We start from the raw sequence: 23,485 nt of genomic DNA, 5'->3' as shown, positions 1-23,485 counted from the left end.
AGAAAAATAAGCCATTGAATAAACAGAAGAGTAGAGGCCAACTTGCTAAGTCAGTGCCCTGCTACAAATACCAATGAATGTTAGACTGACATCTTATTTCTACCCACTCCCCATTTAGCAGAATGGTGGTTCACAGAGCTACTGTGACCAATGACATACACAGCTGGAAAACTAAGAAGCTTGATGGTGCAGAAGCTTCTGTGAATCTACATGCTAGCCTTACACTACTTGTATGAGACTGTAATAGTGGAGATAAAAATAAATCTTACATTTCTTCTGCTCCAAAGCATTCCAGAAGTCTGGGTAGCAAAGTTGTTGTACAGGGTAAGCCTTAGTCTACCCAGAATACCCTACCAGGCAGAAGAGCCAAGTGCTGGTAACAATGAAGAAATGTCAGCATGTTTGTTATTAATATTAAATAAATGCATAGGTAAATGGAAGAATAAAGTTCACTCCTAAACCTCAGAAACCAGTTCCACTATTCCTAAGTGATAAGGATGCAGATCGCATTTTGGAAGCTTAAAATGTTACCTAAAATATTTGATTTTCAGTGAAAATACCTGACAGAAGCCACTATAAAGTTTTACATTGTGGCATCAGTCAAAATATTGATAATTCAGAGAGGTTTTAGACCACGGAACAACACAGAGCTCACTGACACTGATACAAAACAGAAGCTAAAAACTTTTGGTCTGTGCACATGATCCACTTTGATTATATTTATTCAAGAAAACTAACTAATATTTGATCCAGTACAACAAAGAGTACTGTAAATTGAGGGAAGAGAGCTGCTTAGCTCTGTAGTGCCAGTCATCCATTGGATTGCAAGGAGTAACATTGGGTGGTGTTCTTCAGCGATTTCCTTCATCACCTATTTTGGAAGAGGTAGATGTTGCTCTGCCAAGATGATGCTTCTGACACTAAAATACGTATTTTGGTTTTGACTAGGTTAGCAACTGTTGCTGCTTATGTAGAGAACGTAGAGACTGAAAACTTGTAATATAGGTATTAATTTTTTTGTCTTGAAGAAAAACATCTTATCACAACAATATTCTTCATACGCTTAATCCTCTGCTTGGTAATCTCCTGTGACGAAAATATATCTTTGCAGAAAGGTAAATTGGAAAGAATTATGGCTGTAGAAGTTTTGCTTTTGGAGATAAACTGGAAACCGTATGGAATCCACCAGGGTCTTGGTGATGAACAACAGAGCAAAACCTTAAGGGAGTTGAAAACAGCTTGGCAAAGTTTGTTTTCAAGTAATCTGCAAAATTATCAGATTTTGCTCTTCCTCACTTGCTGAAGATGTTCCGTTACACCTTATATCTATAAAGAGAGTCAGAAGTGCCACCTAAGGGAGCCATAATTATTTTAAGTTAATAAGGATCATATGAAACTTGGACTTCAGACAGAAAGCTTCTGTTAACAGGTAGTTGTTCCTTCTTCTTCTTCCTTTTTCCCTGTTTTAGAACTGTCCAAGTACTCAAAACCTGGCAGTTATTAATAAATAAACTACTTAAATTAATAAATATATACATTAACATGCAGAAGATTTGCATACCTGGAGACCTGTATGGACATATGCAAGTTGTAGGGGATGCACAAGCAGTGAATTAAATCTGTCTCTCTCCTCCATCCCAATCCACCCCCTGACACGTTTTCATTCAATGAAGTGACCCGTAAGGAAAGTTGTTCTGGGATCACCTTCAGCAGCCTGCCCTTGTTGCTGTTCTCGTCTGAATTTGAAAATGAAGTGACCGAAGTATTGTTCTTTTATTTTTTTTTTTCCTGAGCCTGGGTGTGATGTGTTAATCTCCCAGTTATTCTGGAGTGTTAAATAATATAGCAAATGGTGATTGGCAGGCTTGAGATAATGAAGCAGTTGACCTGTGCCACCAGGGGGTGGTTGAATTCAGCTTGCGTTTCAGCAGCACGTTAGGTATGCCTGTTTCTGGGCCCTGAAGGCTGCCTTGATATGGAGCACAGCTCAGCAGCAGCAGCAGAATCACTTCGGGACACGTACAAGTTAGGCAATTGATGAAGTAAATTCAATAAGCTTTCCGTGCTCTGCTCTCGGACCTTTGGGAGAAAGAAACAGTGACCTTTACAATGAGTACTGTAGTTAAAATGTACAAACTTGCTGCTGGGAGGCATAGTGTTCAAATTGGAGTTGAATGGAGGCTTCTTTTTTAAGACCAAGGGCTGTTTAAGCTGTTTGAGGCAAAGAGAACTGAAGTAAAGGCTAAATTAAATTAAACCCAAAGGGAAGATGATAGGAAGGATACAGAGCACTGGGGGAGGCCTGGGCTGGGGGTGGGAGTTGCCCAACTGTGTGACTGTATCCGTAATTAGGGCTGAAACACCTCCAGCTGGACCCCTCCACTTAGCTTCCCTGCTACATGAACCGACATGTATGTTGCTTATTACTGATTATTACTGCTACAACGGCCTTTTTTTTGCAAATTACATTGTGTAGTGGTTTACTTCAGCCTTTTTTCAACCATTGGTGTGTGTTTCTTCTCGCCATTCATTCTTCCCACTCCGACCAGTCAGTTCAGGAGGCAGCTGTCCCAGCCTGAACGGGGCAATTTCTCATCATGATATTTGTGTGTGTGTTTATTTCTTGGCTACTACTCTGTAGGACTCATTGTTTGGTTTTGCCTGCTACTCTGCTCATTTAAAACTTTAAGTTTTTAAGATTAAGACCACAGGTTGTCCCCAGAACTTGCACATTGGACTTTTTTTCATGTACCTGGCAATGGGCACGAGCACAACGTTTTTCACCTGTCCTGTTATGCGCTTGGATAGAAAAGGCAAACAAATGCCCGCATCACTTTCCATTGTACATTTGAAGGAAAACTATTCTAATGATCTTTTCTTTATCATTTTCTCCTAATTACTCTGCACCTTCCATATGCCTGGCATCTGCAGAACTCAAAGCCAGAGTATTTAAAATCGTTTACATATCCCCTTCATTCTTCAGCAAGGTGCTCGTCCTAACTCTTGGAAAATTTAATACAAATAAAATTATGATGAGAAGTGCTTAGTGTTCTGTGTTTCAAAGAATTAAGGTATGGAGTGAGATTAAATGACGTTATAAATAGGTCTGTGGGTTCAGCAAAATGCTTAGCAGATACATGGATTATTGCCATAATTTCTCTATGAAATGTAAACCTTTCCTTTAGAGAGAGATTTCCTCGTGCTCTGTTTTCTCCAGATGTTTCTGAGAACATAATTCCATACAAGTGGTTTTGTATTCTGTTGTGTGCTATTAAAGAAAGTTTGGGATTTTTACATATTTGTGAGCACTGAAAAACTGTTAGAGAAGGTTAACACTTCTCAATCTGGAACTTCATATAAAAAAAATAAATGATTTTGTGTCTTTTTTCTTTGAAAATCCCTATGTAGTTTTGCTCCTGTCACAAAGATACAAAACAATTTCAGTATGTAAGTACTGAGTAACTGCTTTTGTTAAATTACACTTAGTTTAGTGGCTCTAGAAAATGCAATAATGTCTTTTTTTTTTTTACTTTCTGCATGTTTAATTGTATTTTCAAATAGATGTTATTGCTTAATATTTGATACTGTGACTACTTGATCTGCAACTTGTGTATTTTACAGTATTACCTGGCAGCTCCAACAAGCATTTAGATTTAGACATAAGAAATTGAGATTTATGGAGAGCTATATCATTTGAAGCAAAGGATCAGTCAGCAAACATTAAAATATTGAAACAGGAAATCTTTCCTGAACAGTAAAATAATAACATTTTGCCTGAATGCCCATTAGTTACATGCAGAGTGCAATTCTAGCTCATAGTAGAGTAATTCCAAACAGGACAATAATAATCTTTTTTTTCCAGCATGGCCTCATTACTTGAATGAAGTACACTTGTTAACTTACACAGATGGAATAAATGCAGGATAATCACAGGATCTGTGGTGGTTCTAATCTACAGTGACAAGCAGTTGTCTTGGTTATGAAAGCAATTCTGGAAATTCAGAGGTAGAGCCAGCTATCTAAATTATTAGAATGAAAAATATCAACTCTGTGAAGCAATTTTGTTGAGGTATTAATTGCTGTTTGATTTAGATTTCATACATATTTTAAACAAAATTACTTCTGGCACTGCTGATGTTATGTGAGATCCCACCGGTGCGACTCCTAATCAGGATTTTATAAATGTGCATCACTGAAAGTGAGATAATGCAAACCCTTTCTTTTAATAAATGTATGAAAAGCTGCTTAATCTACCTGTATGGATAGGGGGTGACTGACCGGTGTTTCCTTTTAAGTCTCTTCTGGCAAAATTGCTGAAACATGCCTAGAGAATGAGTAATTCAGAGGTAGTGCGGGATATAACATCCCAGAACTTCAGCCCCTTTGAATTACTGCTGCATTTCTGTTAAAACTATTTCTGAAAGGTTTAATATATATCTTGTTGCTTCTAAATTGCTGTTCATTTAGGAGACTTAGAGTTAATTCATTGCCTAAAAGGGACTGTGAGTCTAATTTAAATAACCATCAACCTATTTCTTTTCATTCTAGCTTGGCTAAGATGGAGAAAATAATGTGAATATTTAAGGTGCTTTAAGCTGTCTCTGCTTTAAGCTGCATGCATTTAATATGGTGGTACTAGGGGTATGGATTTTCAAGCTGTGTATATCCTGAGGTGTTAAATTAAGATATATATTTTTTATACCCATATATATTAAATAACATGTTGCTTTATAGAAAATGTATTCTTGCCGGTGACTTACCAGTTAAATATATTCATTATTTTGCTTAAATAGCTTTCCTGAATATGTTTTTTTGTTGTTTTGTTGGTGGTGGTGTTTGTTTTTTTTTTTGTTTGTTTGTTTGTTTTTTTTTTTGAAAGTGTTCTCTGAGCATTTGAAAACATGGGGGTTTCTCAGCAGCCAGCAGAATATGTTGTTTTCACTCAGCACCTTGCAATCTTTTTGTGGTCAAAATTCTTCGGCACTAAGAAAGCTGCATAGCTCCACGCCTTGGGGACGTAGCCTTTGTACTGCAGGCAGGTCTAGCATTAAATGATTAAGGCAGATTCCTCTTTCCAAAGAATGAAGTGTCCTGTTCACACAGTTCTCCAAGTCCCAGTGGCAGAAAGAGCTAGCAGGCTTAATCTGTAGTAAAGCCTCAATCTTTCACATGGCAAAGCAGAGCTACCAAGCGAGGTAAAAAGAAATGTATTTATCTTGCCGAACTAGATTTAAAAACAACAATAACAAACTGGGAGGATCCTGTAAAGATGCTCTGACAACCTTTTTTAAATGGGTTTTAATATATAATGCCATAATGTTTCATTGTAAATCGTGAATTTTATACCATTTTCTGCAGCAGGATTAGAAAATTACAGACCTGTCACTTTTTGTTTAATTTTCAATAAGACATGATGTATTTGTGAAGACGTCCACGTAAAGACTGTTAGTTTGCAAGACCTATTGGTAAATTTCAGCATCTATCTTAAAAGAGCTGAGATGAAGTTTTTAATTACTGTAATTAGTAAAGCAATAGGTTGTAAGTGATCTCTTTTATTTATGGGACTTCAGAATTTCGTGTTAGTGAGCTTTAAGAATCTTATTTGTGTTGATGCTGCTAAAAATAATACTTTGTAAAAAAGTTGTAGAGGGATCTGCTGATAGATTCAATAAAGGAATGCTCGTTCCATATAAATATGTTATTTCTAGCTCTTCTAAGTAAAATAGCTACTCACAGTTCTGCCGTGGAGAGCTTGTTGTTTATCATAGAATACGCTTAAATGGACCCATAAATTGTGGAAAGGGGAATCTTGTTGATGTACTCATGTACACAAGCACTGATGTACTCTCAAAATGGAGAGAGATGGATTTGAAGGGTGGAGCATTCAGTGGATAAGGAATTGGCTGCAGGCTGCACCCAGAGAGTGGTGGTCAGTGGTAACATGTCCTAGCAGAGGCTGGTGACAAGTGGTGTCCATCAGGGGTCTGTCCTGGGACTGGCGCTGTTTAATGTCTTTATCCATGACACAGACAGTCGGATCGAGCGCACCCTCAGTAAGTTTGCAATGACACCAAGCTGAGTGGTGCAGTTCATGCAAGAGGAGGAAGGGATGCCATCCACAGGGACCTGGACAGGCTGGAGAATTGGGCCCATGTGAACCTAATGAGATTCAACGAGGCCAATAGCAAGGTGCTGCACCTGGGCTGGGACAATCCCAGACATGAGCACAGACTGGGAGAAGAACTCACTGTGGGCAGCCCTGCAGAGAAGGATTTTGGTGGACAAAAAGCTCAACAAGAGCCAGCAGTGTGTGCTTGCAGCCTAGAAGGCCAACTGCGTCCTGGGCTACATCCACAGAGGGGTGGCCAGCAGGGGAGGGAGGTGATTGTGCCCCTCTGCTCTGCCTTGTGAGCCCCCACCTGGAGTGCTGCATCCAGGTCTGGGGCCCCCAGCACAAGAAGGATGTGGGGCTGTTAGAGCAGGTCCAGAGAAGGGCCATGATGCTCAGAGGGCTGGAGCATCTCTCCTATGAAGAAAGGCTGAGAGACCAGGGAGACCTCATTGAGGCCTTTCAATACACTTTAAGAGGGCTTATAAAAAAGATGGAGAACTTGCTCAGTCATATAGTGACGGGACAAGGGGGAAGGATTTTAAACTAAAAGAAGGGAGATTTAGATAAGAGGTTGGGAAGAGATTTTTCATTCAGATGGTGGTGAGGCACTGGCACAGGTTGCCCAGAGAAGCTGTGGATGCCCCATCCCTGGAGGTGTTGGATGGGGCTTTGAGCAACCTGGTCTATTGAGTGGTATCCCTGCCCATGGCAGGGAGGTTGGAACAAGGTGGTCTTTTATGTCCCTTCCAACCTGAGCTGTTCTGTGATACTCCTGTAAATTCCACCAAGTGGTCCCATTTAAGTGACCACTGCCATACCTCTGCAGCTTCCTAAAGACAGTATGCAGTGAGTGAAAGAGAGAAGAAATGTGAATCCCAAACAAAAGAGAGAAGCTGGCCATGTGGGTACAGTTAAAAACAAAAACCTCTCTGTACTCATATATGAAATGGTAAATAGCATTTTTTCAGACTAAACATCATCTTTAGCCATTTGGCAATTGATGAAATAAGTGTTGAGGTGGGCTTTGTAGGTTTGTATGGGTTCTTCGCCTTGTTCTGTTTTTTAACCCTCTCTTATTTTTGTTTTTTTTTAAGCTCTCCTCCAGTGACTGTGAATTGAACTCTTCTTCATCACTTTTATTATCGTTCTTCTATGCTCGGGCTTAAATCAATTAGGTGGATCTTCTACTTGTTTGCTGTCATCCCTGAAGAGAGGGAAGCCTTGCTCTCTTGAGCAGTACATTTCCTTGTGAAAAGTAAATGAATGATGTTTCTTAGTCTCTGCCTAATCCAAACACATTTTTGTTGAAAATATTTTTTTTTCCAAAGAGACTAGAGAAAAAAAAAAAAATTCCCTTTGAGTTCCACTAGGAAATGTCATGCTAGTGATTTCTTCAGGACTGTTTGAGTTCTAAGGTATAATTAGAGACACTGCACTTTGCCTCTGTGAGTTTGTAATGTTTAAGAGAAGTCAGTCAAGATAATATGTGTTAATAATAATATCTCACATATACTTTACAGGTGTACTATAATAATAGTAATAAAGGCTTTTTATTCTGGAGCTCCTTCATGATTTTTGAAGGCACCAACAATGATTTGTTTCACATCTGGATTTCAGTGGGGGGTGAAGAAACCCTGAATCCTCTGTAGAGCTAAGTCGAGTTCTCTTTAAGGCTCATGGCACTTGTTATTTGAGTAAAAGGATGTGTCTCTATGAAACGTGATAAGGCTTCCCTCTTCTTCAGTCAAAATTATTGACGTGTGAGCAGGTAGTGTGTGTTGCATAGCCGTATAGTTGATTATTTGATCAAACTAAGTTTTCCTGTTTCAGAACAGCAGGCCAGAAGGGAGTGTGAATGCATTGCACTTTTCCTTGGTCTCCTCTCTTCACGTGCTTGGCTTTTGCAGATTAAGGCAGAAACTATACTGCCTCATGGTGTTGCCTAGTCCTTTCCTTTTGCCTCCCCTTCCTTCCTTTAACAGCATCCTGTAGCTTTGATCGATAGAAGGACAGCAAGGAAGAACTCCTAGAATGGTTCTTCGGTTGTGTTGTAACTCATGAGAACCGTAGGACAGTTTGGGTTGTAAGGGACCTTAAAGGCTACCTGGTTCCAACCCCCCTGCCATGGGCTGGGACACCTCCCACCAGATCATACTGCTCAAAGCCCCATCCAGCCTGGCCTTAAACACCTCCAGGGATGGGGCATCCACAGCTTCTCTGGGCAGCCTTTGCCAGAGCCTCAAGCCCTGCAGTGAAGGGCAGGCGTACAGCACAGCTGGAGAGCAGAGAGCTTCTTGTGCATGCTTGGAACGCACTGAGCTGGTTATGGTGCTTGAATTAGCCAGGGTGTGGTGGTATGTTGTTCCTTGGAGAAAAACCTAACGATTTCTTGGCAAGATGAAATAGCCCACGTAGAGCTTCCTGATGTTGTAACTAGAAAAAAGGAAAGAGCTGGCGTGGGTGGATGTAACGTAAGCACAGGATTTGGCTGTGCACAGAGTCCTTAAAGCCTGAAAACTGCAGAAATACACTTTAAAGGCATGCAAACTGTGACTGCTCAGCAGCTCTTATAGTTAGGACTAATTGGTCATTCTTTTTAGGGAAAAAAAAGTTGCCTTTAAATAATGTTCATTCTCCCAAATCACAATTAACCTGCTCTGCTTGCTTCCTGCTATCTCCTTTCATCCTTGCTGGAATGATAATGCAGTAGCGAGACCAGTAAAAATAGTAGTTCTGCAATAGTAGTTGGGAAGGCTTCTTTGCAAGTCTTGTTTTCAGTCAGTTTGAGAAGTCAGTGGAGCTGCAGCCCGAAGTTCTGCGAATTCTGAGGAGCTGGCAATTATCTGGAGTAATTCCCAAGTAATAATTTCAGACAGTAATTTTTAAGATGTGATAGTGCATTCTTTGGGCATCCTGCAAACTTTTTCCTCTTTTAAATAAGCTATGCATCACCCACATTTATTTTTAAGAGGAAATAGCACTACCATGCTGTGTTATTAAGAGAGTGAAAATCAGTATTTACTGTTACTTATGCTGCTTCTTTGGCATTAATAGCATGCTTAACTTTGACTTGGTTTTGTGATTATGGACAAGTTTAACTTGATGCGGCTGTTATTTGTAGCTCTCTGGTTAGAACTGGTACTTTAAGGTTACTTTCAGTATGGTGACAAGTGAAGGCCACAACGAACTGAAGTCAACATTTCCTGTATAGATCTTAAATTCTGCTTAATAACCTATAAATTCCAGGGGGAGGAGAAACCAAAACAACCAGAAAAAAAACAACACAACAACAGACATCACCGGCTGTGTAGATGGTTTATGGAATATAGATAGCATGGGACCCTTGCAAACATCTTCTGAGAGGTGCTTGTTGGGGTTCTTCGCAGTTTCTCCTCATGCTTTGGTAGTCTGCAGTCTTCAGTTTGTTGAAATGCACAAGTTTGTGTGGAAAGTGCACCTTTCTTGTTTGAATGAATGTTGCAAGTAGATCTTGTAAAAAAAAATTTCCAATCAGGTGTAGTAATTGGGTCATTAGATTTTCTGAAGGTTCTTCAGCCATTCGTTATAGACATGCCCTGTTTCATGGGCAGATGGAGCATGAGTTATGGTGCGGATCTGAAATCTGGTGAGGATCTGGTGGTGATTTGAAAGCCAAGTCTCTCAGCCCTCATCTTTGCGTCAGAGGACATGGCAAGGTGTCATCTCTGTACCTTTCTGTCTGCTCTCCTCCCCTTTTCCTGCTCCAGACACACACTGGATCACACGAGGGAGCAGGCTGGGGGCATGGGACTTAGGAGCCTTGTGCTCCTCAGATCTTATGTTGTTCACTTTCTTATGCTATACGTGCAGTATGTTGAACTGAGGGCAAGACTTTGCACCAGGGTAGAAATTTCACAGTTCCTGGTACGGTGTTGAAATGAGAAATGGAGAAAACTTCAACCTTGCCGGTCATTCGCTTGGTAAATCTGTGCCTGGCCTCTTCCACCTGAGTTGCTGATAATCCCATGTGTAGGTGCTGCTGTATGAGAACCATACACTTAAATTTCCATGCAAGCTGTGCAAGATGCACATGCTGAATAGTGGATGTGGAGGGGAAGAGGAGACAGAAATGGCGTATACTGGGTTTCATGCTTCTTTTTTTAAAACAAAACAACCTTTAAATATTTGTGTAAAGTAAGCCAAGCAAGTAAATGTTACATTGCTCTGCAATCTTTCTATTAGTTAATCTATAAAGAGTTGAAAGCAGCTGTTCCAGCTGAGTGGCTGCCCACCGATGATGAATGTTTTAACTCACATGGGAAGGCAGTAGAGTCTCACACAGCGTAAACATCTGTAAAAGTAATGCTACGGACTTGTGCCTTTACCTGGCCTCCCCTCTTGGGGACCTTATGAGACCTGGATTTGTTTTTAAGTATATTTGAAAACATGACTAACAATGTTCTTTATTTTTGTTTCTTTGCCCAGGGTATTTACGTAAGGGATGCGCCTTTGAAGAACATAAAAGTGTTCAATGTTCGCCGATTTGTAGCTCTTTTCAACGTGGTAAATGCCACAAAGCGGGATGCTGGCAACTATCGCTGCATGATTCGGACGGAAGGAGGGGTCGGTGTATCAAACTACGCGGAACTGATAGTCAAAGGTATTTCACAGAAAAACCAGTATTTGCATGCTAAGTGTATGAAATAAGAACCTGCAATCGCTAGTTCACTAAAGATGTCACCCATCATTTGTTGAAGTTGATGAGATGTTTAATAAATAGACTCTGTTTATGTAAATTGTGGAAGTCTATCCAGCTGTAGCAAGGGAATGACAGAAGAAGCCAGGGCTAATTAACTAGTTACTTGTTGATTGTTTATTTAGATATTTCCCCCAGATGCACTGTTTGGAAGGTATTTCTATATTGAAGAGTGTATTTATCTTTTTGGAGGATATGAATATAATATTAGCTATTTACCTCCATGGTGGAGATTGCGTTCTAAAGATGTATTTACTTCAAAATTTGAAAACTTTACAGTAAGAGATAACACACACATTTCAACATCTGAAGGGATATTTTTAAAAATGGCAGGGAACACCTTTGAATTGAATGCGTATAAAAATGTCCATCTTTATAGAAAACTATGGTAAAACATTTTCTTAACATTAATCGTATTTAAAATGCATTTTGGAGGAACATAATCTTATTTTTGTTCTTTCAAAGAAAAACATTTTCTAGCAGTGAAAGAAGTTGCAAAGCCACGTTGTTGTGTTACACATCTTCCCTTTCCGGTCAGTTCTGTGCCTAAGAAACAAAAATTGAGATAAAGAACTCAAGGCTCTTTTTCTCTTCTCCAAAACAATTTGATCCAAGTCAGCAAGGAGAGAGCAAGTGCCCTAGAACTAAATCCACTGCAGGTGTGGATTTTTCCTTTGGGAATTAGGAGGGACACAGTTGTGTCTGTTATGAATTCTCTGATTTTAGAAACACTGTCCTATTGTTAGCTAGGACTTTTTTCTTTCCATTGAGATGCAATATGAAGAAACATACAGGTTAAGGAATAACACAAGTAATAAATTAATTTTTATGTAGTATTTTTGCCACTCTGCTTTCCAAATTCTGCTCTAGGTTTTATCTTTTGGTTTAAGATACAAATTAACATTTCTTATGACTTATACTGCAGTGTGTTTAGTTATAAGAGCTTGCATGACTCTGTTTGCATACAGTAGATAAGGGGCTTTATTATTACTTGACCTTGGAATCACTCTTTTCTTTCTCCTTACTGTTTAATAATTTTGCATACTTATAAACCGATGTAGGATCTTTCAGGACTTCTTAAAGATGTGCTCCTCTTTCCAAATTTATTAGGATTTTTTCAGGTAACTCACATAATCAATAAGCAAGGCGTGGGATAACTGTTCTATCTGAAAATGTAGCATAGGTCTTGTTTCTGAAAGCAACGCAGAAAGTATGTGTACAAGAAGCTACCAGTAAAGGAGGAGTTTGAAGGACAGCAGGCACAGTTGCATAAATGAATAATGAAACCAAAAAGTTAAAGAAGCTAAAACATTTTTTTTGGGGGGAAGGGGAGGCAGGGAATGAGGCAAAGTGAGGAGGACAATAGAATGCAGGTTGAGAAGAGATACAGGAACGTTAGCAGTTAGGCTGTAGCAAATTTTGAATTAAATAATAATTGAGAGGGGAATAATGGAAAGGTGACACGGTTAGAACAGTGTTTATGAGATGTGCATGGGTTTAGGATTTTTTTTTTTGTAAGTTAATTGGAGAGGAAGAAGCTTGGGGTATGTGTTAGACTGGGCAATAATTGGTCGCCAGCTGGAGATGCAAGAGACCCTTAAAGAACAAGGAACCATTTTCCAAAAACAAGAACATGTTTTTAGTTGATGTGCTTTAGAAGCATCAGGACAAGACAAGGAGGAGGAGATTGCAAATAAGCAGTGCATGGAGATAATATGACAATAATATGACAAATTTTAGTACAAAAACTCAGATGAGCTATTTAAATGGACAGATGAAGAGAGAAACAAATAGAGAGGATGGGCTGAATATGTAATTATAAGGCATAGTGGAAAAAAATAGGGTTTTTGTTTGTTTTGTTTTAGTTCAATGAAAGATAACATGAAAAAGAAAGAAAAGGGGCGGCCAAAAATGAAAGTGTTCATAATTTAGGAAAGAGAGAAAGAAAGGACGAAGTACAACCCCAACAGGAATGATAAAGCATCTTTCAGACCTTACAGCAATGGAAACCAGGGGAAGAAGGGAGCTGTCTGAGTGAGGCAGGTGGAAGATTGGCTGCATCAATGACAGGAGGTACAGAAAGCCAAAGCAGTTAGGTTCTGTCAATTTGTTTGATTTAGGGTGTTCTAATTTATTAGCGCTCCTTTTGTGGTGTAGTGGATGAAATTATGAAGCATATCATTAAAGCATTTGTGCTTATCCAGATTCTTTCAGAAAATTTGCACTGGGCACTGTGAACAATTGGATAGCCTTAGGGTGTAATCCCATTAACTACTTGTACAGTAGCAAAGTAATTATGGTAATCCCTGTTGCCTGTATTGGAGCTTTTATGAGACCACCTGCAGGTCATTCCTTCTGAACTAGAAAGACCCATTTGAAACATTATGCTGTAAAACCTTAGGTGACTGTACTGAAATAGCAGCATTAGGGGATAATTAGTAAATATGCTTTCTTACAATTTCTTAATTATACACCATCAGTATTTCCTATTTTTTCAGCAGCTATTCTGCAATGCTAGTCAGCAGAATTCAAATGCAATGGATTAATCGATTTATCTATCAACAATATCTGTTTTTCATCCATTACCACCAGTAAATCATGAGCAATGTATGTATATCCCCATTGCATGCAATGCTTAGTCTGCTCAGGAAGTACTGATGGCTTAATGATAGTATGCGTAGAAAGAGCAGGTGTAATTACTCCCCTCTCTTTGTTGGAAACAATGAATCTAATTCTCTTCTCATTTACACTGGTGTAACTAAGCTGACTTAAGTGGAATTTCACTGGAACTACATTGCTAGGAAGACAGGAGTTGACGAGTCAATTTGCCACACTTTATTGTCCTTTGTTTCATTCTGGTTACTGAACTTGTAAATCAAATTGCAAGTAAGTAAATCCCATGCTGGAGTTGGGATTTTTTTTTTTCTTTCCAAAATATCTTTGATCTTAAGATCTTAACTTGAAGACATCTTCCCAGTAGAGTGAGTTACAACTTTGTACAACATTCATGCTACTTCATACTTCAGGCACAGACTCACTAAATAGAAGTTCCCTGTAAGTAATTCCCATTTTCTTTCTTATGTAAACCTCTTTAAGGTTTGCAGTGCTACTGTGGCATGATGTGCAAACTGAAGACTGGATACAAGAACTTTCTAAATCAGCAGAAAGACCATTAGCATCAGGCATTGCAAACCGAACCTGAAATCACAAAGGGATAGGAACTAAATCTTGATTTCTGAGGATGAGACATATGTAAGAAATGGCCAAATGTTCCTTTTTGGTTGTTTTTACCTGAACAGATATGATTCTAACAAGGTTTAATCTCTGTGGGGGTGAAAAAAAGCAATTAAAAAGCTGGCAGTTAATCCCATGTTATCTTATTAAAGAACTGTAAACATGAATATTGTCTAGTTAATGAGCAAAAAGCCTGTCAATGAACAATTAGCCTGGCCCTAAACATGAAGGAAAAAAGGACTTTTTTAAAAAATGTGGTTTTGTTATCTTACATGCCTTTTAGAGGATGGTGAAATGAAGTATTGATTGCTCTATTTAAATAAATCCTGAAGGGGAGGTTTTCAATTTTACCCGAGTGTTTGTTCTGATAGGAAAGGCTGAAAAGACAAGTGCCTTGTCATTGTGCGTGTGTTCAAACTGCACAGTGTCCTCATCTAAGTTTGTCAGAGAATTGGATTGAAATGTCACTTTATCTAATGGGAGACATGAAAGTGGCCTTGTCAGATCACCCACTTAATGTAAAAAAAGAACAACAAAACCCACAAAACAACCAAACAAAAGACAAAACAGCGGTTTGTTTGTAATAGATGACATGAAGGTAATCAAACATTGTGCAAAAGGGAAATAGTAGGGTGGAATTGATTAAATGTATTTGGTGAAGTAAATTAGACTTCTACATACTGTCCCTCGGTTGAATTTCTCTGGTAGTGGGCAGATCCAACACAGATTAGATTCAGGAGAACAGAATGAGCCTGTCTGAGCAGACACCAGATTATTACAGAGTTCAGACTGCTTATTGAGTTCAAACAAGGTAAACCAAGGTGTCAATTTGGTTAAATGGAGTTTTGTTAGGTTTTTAAGCAAGGGCACAGAGAGGTAGCCATCTGTAACGTTGGCAGCTTAAATGTCTGCATCTTTTCAAAGGGAAGATTTAAGACCAGGAACAGAACTAAAGCTCTTCTGGACCTCCAGAACAAAGAAAATATTGTGGAGGGCAAAACTATTTTGAGATGAAGACATGGGAAGAAAATATTACAAAGTGCTTTTCTGAGGTATCAGTTGTTCTCCTACAGTAAATATACATGGATGTTTTTATCTATTTTCTTTGTCTGCCAATTCATCCTTCATGCTGGATCCATCAATCTGCCTGTGCCTTTTTACAAACAGTGCTGCTATTACAACTTACTTTTACAGTTGCCTGTCACAAAGTTCTGCTTTCGGATGCTTATAATTTTGATAAACTGACTTGAGGCTGATATTTTCCAGTATGGGAATGTGTCTCAGCCTGAAAGTTTAGAGGGAACCTCCAGTCAAAGCAGCTGAGATGGTTCAGCCATCTTAGCAGATGTTCTATGGGACAGTGCTGAAGACACCAGGCTTTGAAGCAGGAACTTGGGATTTTTAGGAGGGTAATGGATGTGTCAAGAAATCTGCTTGCAAGTATAGTCAATTTACAGGCTGCAGAAAAACAAACAAACGCCCATCTAATGTGTACAATGGAGACTTCTCTGAGTTTAACTGAGAAATTGAGATTTCAGTTTAAATGTCAGTACTGATCTGAGCTCCCCTGCGTTGGGCTGGAGCCAGGCACATGAATCCAAAACTGGGAGCTTAGCCATCCCATGCTTTTAAGTATGCAGCCCTCCACCTCTCTGAGCTGTTGTACTGTGAAGCTATAATGGTGTGAGATGCATGATGTGGAGAGTGAGTGGAGCAAGAAGCTGAGTACTTGGATGGGGTTTTTGGTATTGGGACTGAAAGGCATGGCAAACTGGGAGGCGTTTCAAAGTTAGAGGGGAGTTAGATGAAAATTGGGGCTACATGAGTGCTAAAATCTAGGAAGAGAGAAAGAAAACCAAGGGCAGAACAGAAACATCTGTCCATCCATATGTACATATGCACAAAGATTTATATATGTGCATGCAGGCGCATATATATATATATATGTGTGTGTGTGTAGGGGTGAGAGTCAAGGCAGGGGCCAGTAAAAGGAAGTGGCTGGAAGGGCTGTGGACCTGCATGAGGGGACAGCAGGTGTTAAGGAGAAGCTTGGTTAGAAGAACAGGAGCAGACCGAGCTTTTAGATACAGCCCAGGTCAACAAATAACAAACCTGGATGGGAATTCAGAGATATTTGGAATGTGGGGATGGTGACTGGGGTGTGGAGAGAGAACAAAAAATGAGCAAAGGTGAAAATAGGAAGGGTGGACGGGTTCAGACTGCGTGGGTAGGCAGATAAGCTTGGAGTGAGAGCTGCACGGGCGTAGATGTCACTGGCTTAAAGAAGAGAGCTGGTGACTCAGGAGTGGACAAGTCAGCGCTCAGGTTTTTGGGAGGATTCAGGTCTGGTGAAGAGGACAGTTTGTGCCTGGTTAAGGATGGATACTGCTAATAATAATCCAGGGTTTAGCAGGGTATCTGCTAATGTCCAACTGGTTAGATCGTACCTGCAAAGTACTCCTGCTCTCCAAAGGACCGGAATAATTTGCTTGGTCTGAAGATGGGCACAACTAGGTATATAGATGAGCATAGCAAGATATGTAGTTGTGGTGTGTATGTATGTGTATATATATATATATATTAGCATATACAAAGCTGTTTAACTGATTTCAAGACTAAAATACTAATGATTAGTTTAATAATTCTAATAATTAGGTAAGAAGTTCTTAATGTGGACGTAGCATCAGAGATGATTGATACCGTATTTTTACCATTTCATGTATTCATGATGTGCTGAACAGCACTACGTGAGATCATCATGACATTCTTTAACAGTCACTGTTTAATTAAAATTAGCTTGCAGGATGAATATTTCTTCCCTTTTCCCTCCGAATGTAGCATGGTTCTACTCTCCCTTTTTCTTCAATAAAATAATAATAATAATAATAAATGTTATTGCTACTATTAGAGGAGAATTTTTCATTTTTTCAGTGAGCTGTTTTGTGCCACAGACAAGAAATGTTTGTTTTTACTTGTTTATAAGTCAGTCAAATCTCAAAGATTTACATTATCTCCACTGGCATCTCTATGTGGATATCTTTCCCCTCCCTATTAAAATTTTAAAAGAACTGCAAACATGAAGTTGTTAGGATCTTACAGGAAATGTTTGGGAAATCTCTACACTTTAAAGCACAAAGCAAAGTAAATAAAGGAGTTGCTGTTTCAACGATGTTTGCAATTAATGTGAAAGTGCCTAAGAATGAAAAGTTTATATGTGTGTATGGCTACGTTTGTATTTATCTTCTGCGTAAGAGAAGGGCTGCTCCTTATCATGAGGCTTTGTCTTTTTCACAAGTTTACTGTAACAGGTCAAGGTAACATAGGGTGACATTAAAACATCTGCCTGAAACCTTCTGTCACCTGCAGTCACTGGAGTTAGACATCTGCCTTGGCAAGGCAGCCAGTATTTTCTTTCCATGACGGATTTTGCTCATTGCCGCTAATCACAGAATTCAAGAGGAGGTCACCCGTCTGTCTAAAAAGCATTAAATGTGAATTTATGTATAAACTTCCTTTTTTTATTTTTTGAGTTAACATTCCATTTAAAGGCCTATCTAAAAGGTTGTACAGTACTAAACAGCTCTTTTTACTTCTGTTTCCAAAGAGATCTGCAAGGAAGAGCTCTTTAAACTAAACCATCATCCTAAAGTGCCACTGCTACAAGCTTGTTTCTGCAATCACTTGAAATTCCTTCCCTGAATGTACCTGGATACAGAGTCACAGATCTATTGAGCCATTTTTATAAAAGTAGTAATGGGAAAAGAATTTGCAATGGTATTTATTTGAGACTACCTCCGTGTCCACATTAAAACTGCTTTCAGTGAAAGATGGTGGTGCTTCAGTGTGGTACTTACCTGAGTAAGTGATTCTAATTTCTTGGTAAAAAAGCAAAACAAACAAAGAAACCCACTAATTCTGACTAAAGGAAGAATAATTGAATAAGCCAGAAGAACAGCTTTCTTATCTGAGTCATGAAATCAGCTCATTATATTTGATAGTGCACCTGTTGTATTAAAGTGTATGCTTAACTCCTGGACTCGTGTTTTTAACCAGTAACTTAATAATGAGCATCCTATTTATAATGACAGGTTCATTCTGCGTAACCTTGATCACAAATAAGAACATTACTTTACTATTAAACTGCACTTCCAGTATTAAACTGCAGCATACGCCGGCTTTGCTGAAATCATGCAGCTTGAATTAACCTTTTGCACTTTGGCCACGAAGGAATGAAAAATATGCCCCGAGGGATAAAAAGACAATAAAATACTGTCTGTTCCGAGCACTTGTAATACTTGGAATGAATTGGTGTAACCACTAACCTTAGTGACCTAACTCCTGAGTTCGCATTTTGAATGGCACTTCAGCAGCCTTTAGTAGCATTTGAAACTTGAAGGTAATTAACTGTTCTTTCAGCATGGCTAAGTAAATGCCTTAGGATGCTCTATAAAAGTTCCATTTCATGTCTTGGTTCACAAAACAGCCTAATGATTTAAATTGATGCTAAATCATTTTGAGTCAAGTCAGAACTGTTTCCAGGCATACTAACGCTGTATGAAGCCGTAGTTTATACAGTTCAGGAACACTAGTTTCAATCAAACTGCTCCATGTGCCTGACCAAGAGATGACATCAGTTTGCCGTATGTTTCCACTGACGTGAAACACTATTTTCACTACTGATTTGAAAACGCAAACAATATTCCTCTCTCCTGTATGCACTTCTATGCCAATCAGTAACAACCAGTAGGCATCTTTGGAGACACATCTGATTGTTGCCAACTGTCCTGTGTTCTTCGCAATGTCCATCAGTTAGTTTCACGAAGATGAAAATACAGTATGGAGGCCTGCATTTGCAATTTTGTGATCTCAGGTTGCAGCAATTGCTATCAGATTGCATAGTTTAAAGTTTATATAAAAAGGAACGGTGCTAATTAGAAACACCGCTGGTCTGTGAGGATCATAGGTGATCTTCAATATCCTTAGTGCCCTGTGAGTCGAGTGCTCCTTCTGTAAGTGAGGAAAAAAGAAAAAGAAGGTAGCATATGTAGGATAATTACATGTTTGCTAAAATAGTGATTCTGCTATTTCTCAGGAAATATTAATACTTATTCCAGAGTGCCTTTCTCCCCCCTCATTCTCTTTCCTTTAAATCTGACTTTGAAGTCCTTGGGAAAATGATGAAATATATGAATTCAGCTTCTTTTCTGTTTGACTACCTATATCTCAGCACTTGGGGGAATGGTTAGCAGGAGAGGATAAATCTGAATCTACAGCTTAGGGAAGACAGATGTTCTACTTTCATTAAGTATTCTGTGCAGCCTTAAGAAGGTGGCAGTGTTTGCTGATAGATATGTTAAGAATATTGGATCAAACACTGCCTTATTACAACAGCATGGTTTCATTCTGCTTGAATATATTTAACCAATGGGAAGGCAAATTTTATGCAGATGTGATGCTTGAAACAGCAGAGTAATTCTGCGGTTAATCAGTAGGAAAAAAATGAACGTGTTATTTAGCTTTAAAAAGAGATGATGTCTGCAAATTATTTTTGCGGTCCAACTCAAAATTACATGTACATGTCCATCACTTAATAAATAAAAAAGTAGTTTTAAAATCTTACTTTTAATGTCTTTAGACTGCAAACTCAGGATCACATAAATGCTCTTTTAATGCAACAGAATACTTCTGGATGTTAGTGAAAATATGCTATTACAAGAAAGAGACAGGCTCATAATAAAGACTCAAGAATTCCCCCAGCTTTCTTTCTTTTTCTGTTTAACCAGGATATAGGGCTTCGAAAAACACTATTTTTATTTGGTTCACACGGAAATCTGAAGGCTGAATATTGCAGTCTGTGAGGAAAAATTATAATTTTTGTTTTTATGCAGAAGTCCCTGTTCTGGCTATGTCTAAGAATAGACTCAAGTATCAAATTTAATTTAAAAAATGTTAATTTTGAGTAGGCTATATATTTACATCCAGGAAGAACGATATTTTAATAAGAAAACCTGAGATCAGCTTTCATTTGGAATTGGAAGTTAAAAGATGCCATTTAACATCAAGTGAATAGGAAAACTCTAGTCACACACAGTTTGAAGTTACTCTGCACAGAACATAAGCTTCAGGTTACAATCACTAATGCTTAAACAGAAGACTTTGGATATTGCATTTTGGGGGAAATAATCTGTAGTGGTAATTTTTTTTCATATCTGTATTTTTACGCAGACTCTGATATGGTATGAAATCCATTGTTTGAATATTTTAGAAGCAGAAAAATACCTGTATAATCATTGCCTCTTTTTGTAACTTACTGTGCCCCAGAGCCACCAGTTCCCATTGCTCCACCTCAGCTGTCCTCGGTTGGTGCAACGTACTTGTGGATACAGCTGAACGCCAACTCCATCAATGGAGACGGACCCATTATCCAAAGGGAAGTCGAGTATCGAACTTCAAGTGGAAGCTGGTATGACATACAACCGGTGGACTCCACAAGCTACAAGATTGGGCACCTGGATCCTGACACAGAATATGAGATCAGTGTGTTACTTACAAGACCAGGTGAAGGAGGAACGGGATCTCCTGGCCCAGCTCTAAAAACAAGAACAAAATGTGCTGGTGAGTACTCAAAAGCGATCGGAAATGTTGCAAGCATATTTCTAGGGTCGAAAATGTAAGTTATCTTACTAGTGGTCTTTACTATCTACCTTAAAGCAGCAAGCTTCAGGAATTAAGACTGAATGCTTTTAAGTGTAACATCTCAGCATTTGCCAGTATGATTTAAATCATACCTGTTCATGCCTTAAAGTGGTCAGCGTAGCATGCTGCATAGATGAGTGACTTTTGGTTTCAGGTACGCTGTGTTCCACTGAACGCTCTCCATTCCATTACAGCCTGCTCTTGTTAGTGTATGTTTGGGATGTCAGATCAGTTACCAGTTCATCTCTTTTATTTTTTCTTTTTTTCCCTTCTTTTTTGGTTACTGTTCCAAGATTGGGAATAATTTTTTTTGTGTTCGAATAAAGTTTCTTTTTTCCTTTTTTTCAGTGTCAGGTATATCATACTTGTAGATAAAGTGGAAAAAGATCTTGTGTAACAGCAAATGTAGTCATGGTTATGTCTCAATTAGCAGATAAGTTTTAGCCGAGGACTGCTTTCTTGAGTGACTGACAGCATGTCTTTTCATTAAACGAGATAGTTTGATTTGGCATGTTGTATAGCAGTCTTGGCTCCTATTTTGGATGCTATAATTAATGGTGCTGACCTCTGACTGTAAAAAGATACAAAGAAGACCTATTATACAAAAAACAATTGCACAGTAATCTTCAGGAAGAGTGGCAGTGATATTAATTTGGGATTCAGCTGCTCAAAAAATAATAGAGTATATTGTGACCTGGATTTTTTTTTTTTGTCATTAATGTTTCCCCCCAATATTTTGTATTTTCTTTCTGCTGCTGCAGAGCTGGTAGAAGAGAGTCAGAAGTGTACCTAGAAGAAATGTGACTAAGCAAATGGTATTTGCTTATTGATCCTAATATTTAAAAGAACTGATTGGTGTTGTCTTTTTAATAGTACCAGGAAAAAATCATATATTTCAGCAGAAATAATGATGTATTTCCATTGAATATGCCAGTAAAGTTACTTTTCATAAAGTCACTTGGCCATCTACCAGTGGCTGAGTGGCATTCGGTTGAACGAATTGGTGCGATGCCAAATAGAGTAAAAAAATGTTTGCTGTCAGAATCACAGTGTTGTGTTTTGAAGATGCAAGCTTATATAGCTAGTAACTATATGTTTTTTTTACTTATTCACGTTGTTGGAAACAGGTATTTTAATGAAAAATACTAAGTGGCAGTACACAATAGTGAACTATTTAATATTTGTAAGGTTTTCTTTATTTGACTAAGATAACAAGAGTTTAGTCAAAACTGGGGCATAAAAATTAATTAGAGTTCCCTTCAGGAGTGTTTCTAGGTCACTGTGCCTTTCATAATAATGTAAAATTATCTGTCTAGACAAGGTATGTATATATTTAGTACAGAAGTACTTCAAGCATTTTAAAATTAAACCAGTTTTTCTCAGAGTTTGGTTATGTGCTTATCCAACGAGGTAATGTAACATCCGGTTCTTTGTAGCCTGTTTGCACTGAATTTATTCACTATTTCACATCAGCACGCAGATTTTTAGCTACGTGGTGGAAAGCAGGGCCTCAGCACACTAAATGGTTACTTGGGAAATGTTGTAATAATGAACATCCCCCCTTCCTCTTCCTTTCCTTGAGCTTTTATTGCTGACCATGGCATCACAAGGTATGAGATACCCCTTTCCAATTTGGGTCAGCTGTCCTGACTGTGTCCCCTCCCAAACTCTTGCCTACTCGCTGCTGGGGAGGGGTAGGAAAAGTAGGAAGCCTGGACAAGGAAATTAACTCTGTCCCAGCGAGACCCACTACAGAGAAAGAAATCCAGAATTTTAGTTGTATTTAAGAACATCGTATGCTTCCTAGTTGTTTCAGTGGTACGTACTGTTGAGTATTAAAACATGCATTTGATCTCATAAAACACAACATACTGGAAGTATTTTATTACCTGGTAAAGTCTTGTAATACATCAACGTTATTTGTGTTTTCATTAAGCTAAACAGTAACCTTCTCAAATTAAAAGCAGAAAGTGATGTCTGACTGAAAAAATTTAAATGGAATGATGACATTAAATCTGTCTCTACAAATTGGCTTTTTTATAGCAGAAGATCCTGCTTTGAAGGTGTAGTGGTTATTGGTTAACTGTTAGCAAGTGACATGCTAATAACTGGCCCGAGGGGTTAAAGAGAGATTCTGATAAACTAATGACGGTATAATTAAGCTGGGTAGGAGTAAAATAATGCCAGTCTCCAAAGCATACCATAGAATTAATAAAACAGGAGTCTTTAAGAGAAGAGTCATTGCACCTTTTTAATTACTGTGATAATTGTATGCTGCTTGACTGTTCCCTAGGGGTCTAGTGAACCACTCTGAGACTCAGAGCAGTGTGCTAGACATTCAATAATCTTAACAGTTCTCCAAAGCATTTGAAATATGTTTTCATTTTAGCAGAATGAGATTTCGCAGGCTTGTAATAGACAAGCCCTATTTGTAACTTTAGTAAATAAAAGCATCTATAATTAGAATGCAAAGAAAATGAAGAAAAATCATCTCTCTAGACTTGGCTGCATCATCCTCAGTGGAGCAGTTACATACTTTCTGAAGTGCTTTCCTTCCTTCTGATGAAATGTAATATAAATGTAAGTGCTCTTTCAGGGTAATGTTGAGGAAGGCTGAGGAATTGCGTTCAGATCTGGTTTAGATTTAACCTAGAAAGTAGAGTGCAGGTTTGAAAAAGAGGAGGCTAATGGATTTTTGGCAATTGTAA

General features: G+C 38.6%; 1 protein-coding gene across 9 annotated transcripts in view; it reads left to right on the top strand.

The window, feature by feature from the left end:
• Positions 1–23,485, top strand: part of PTPRM (protein tyrosine phosphatase receptor type M) — a 463,558-nt gene that overhangs the window by 170,676 nt on the left and 269,397 nt on the right. For all 9 annotated transcript variants that reach the window (XM_084510811.1, XM_084510807.1, XM_084510806.1 and 6 more), the window contains exons 6-7: positions 10,577–10,751; positions 20,403–20,696. In XM_084510811.1, coding sequence (XP_084366937.1) covers positions 10,577–10,751; positions 20,403–20,696 — 469 coding nt within the window. The remainder of the gene's footprint in view (positions 1–10,576; positions 10,752–20,402; positions 20,697–23,485) is intronic.

Source organism: Aythya ferina, assembly GCF_964211825.1.
Source record: "Aythya ferina genome assembly, chromosome: 2".
In the NCBI taxonomy this organism is placed as follows: Eukaryota; Metazoa; Chordata; class Aves; order Anseriformes; family Anatidae; genus Aythya; species Aythya ferina.
Note: the sequence above shows the minus strand (reverse complement) of the source record. Positions and strands in the feature narration are given on the sequence as shown.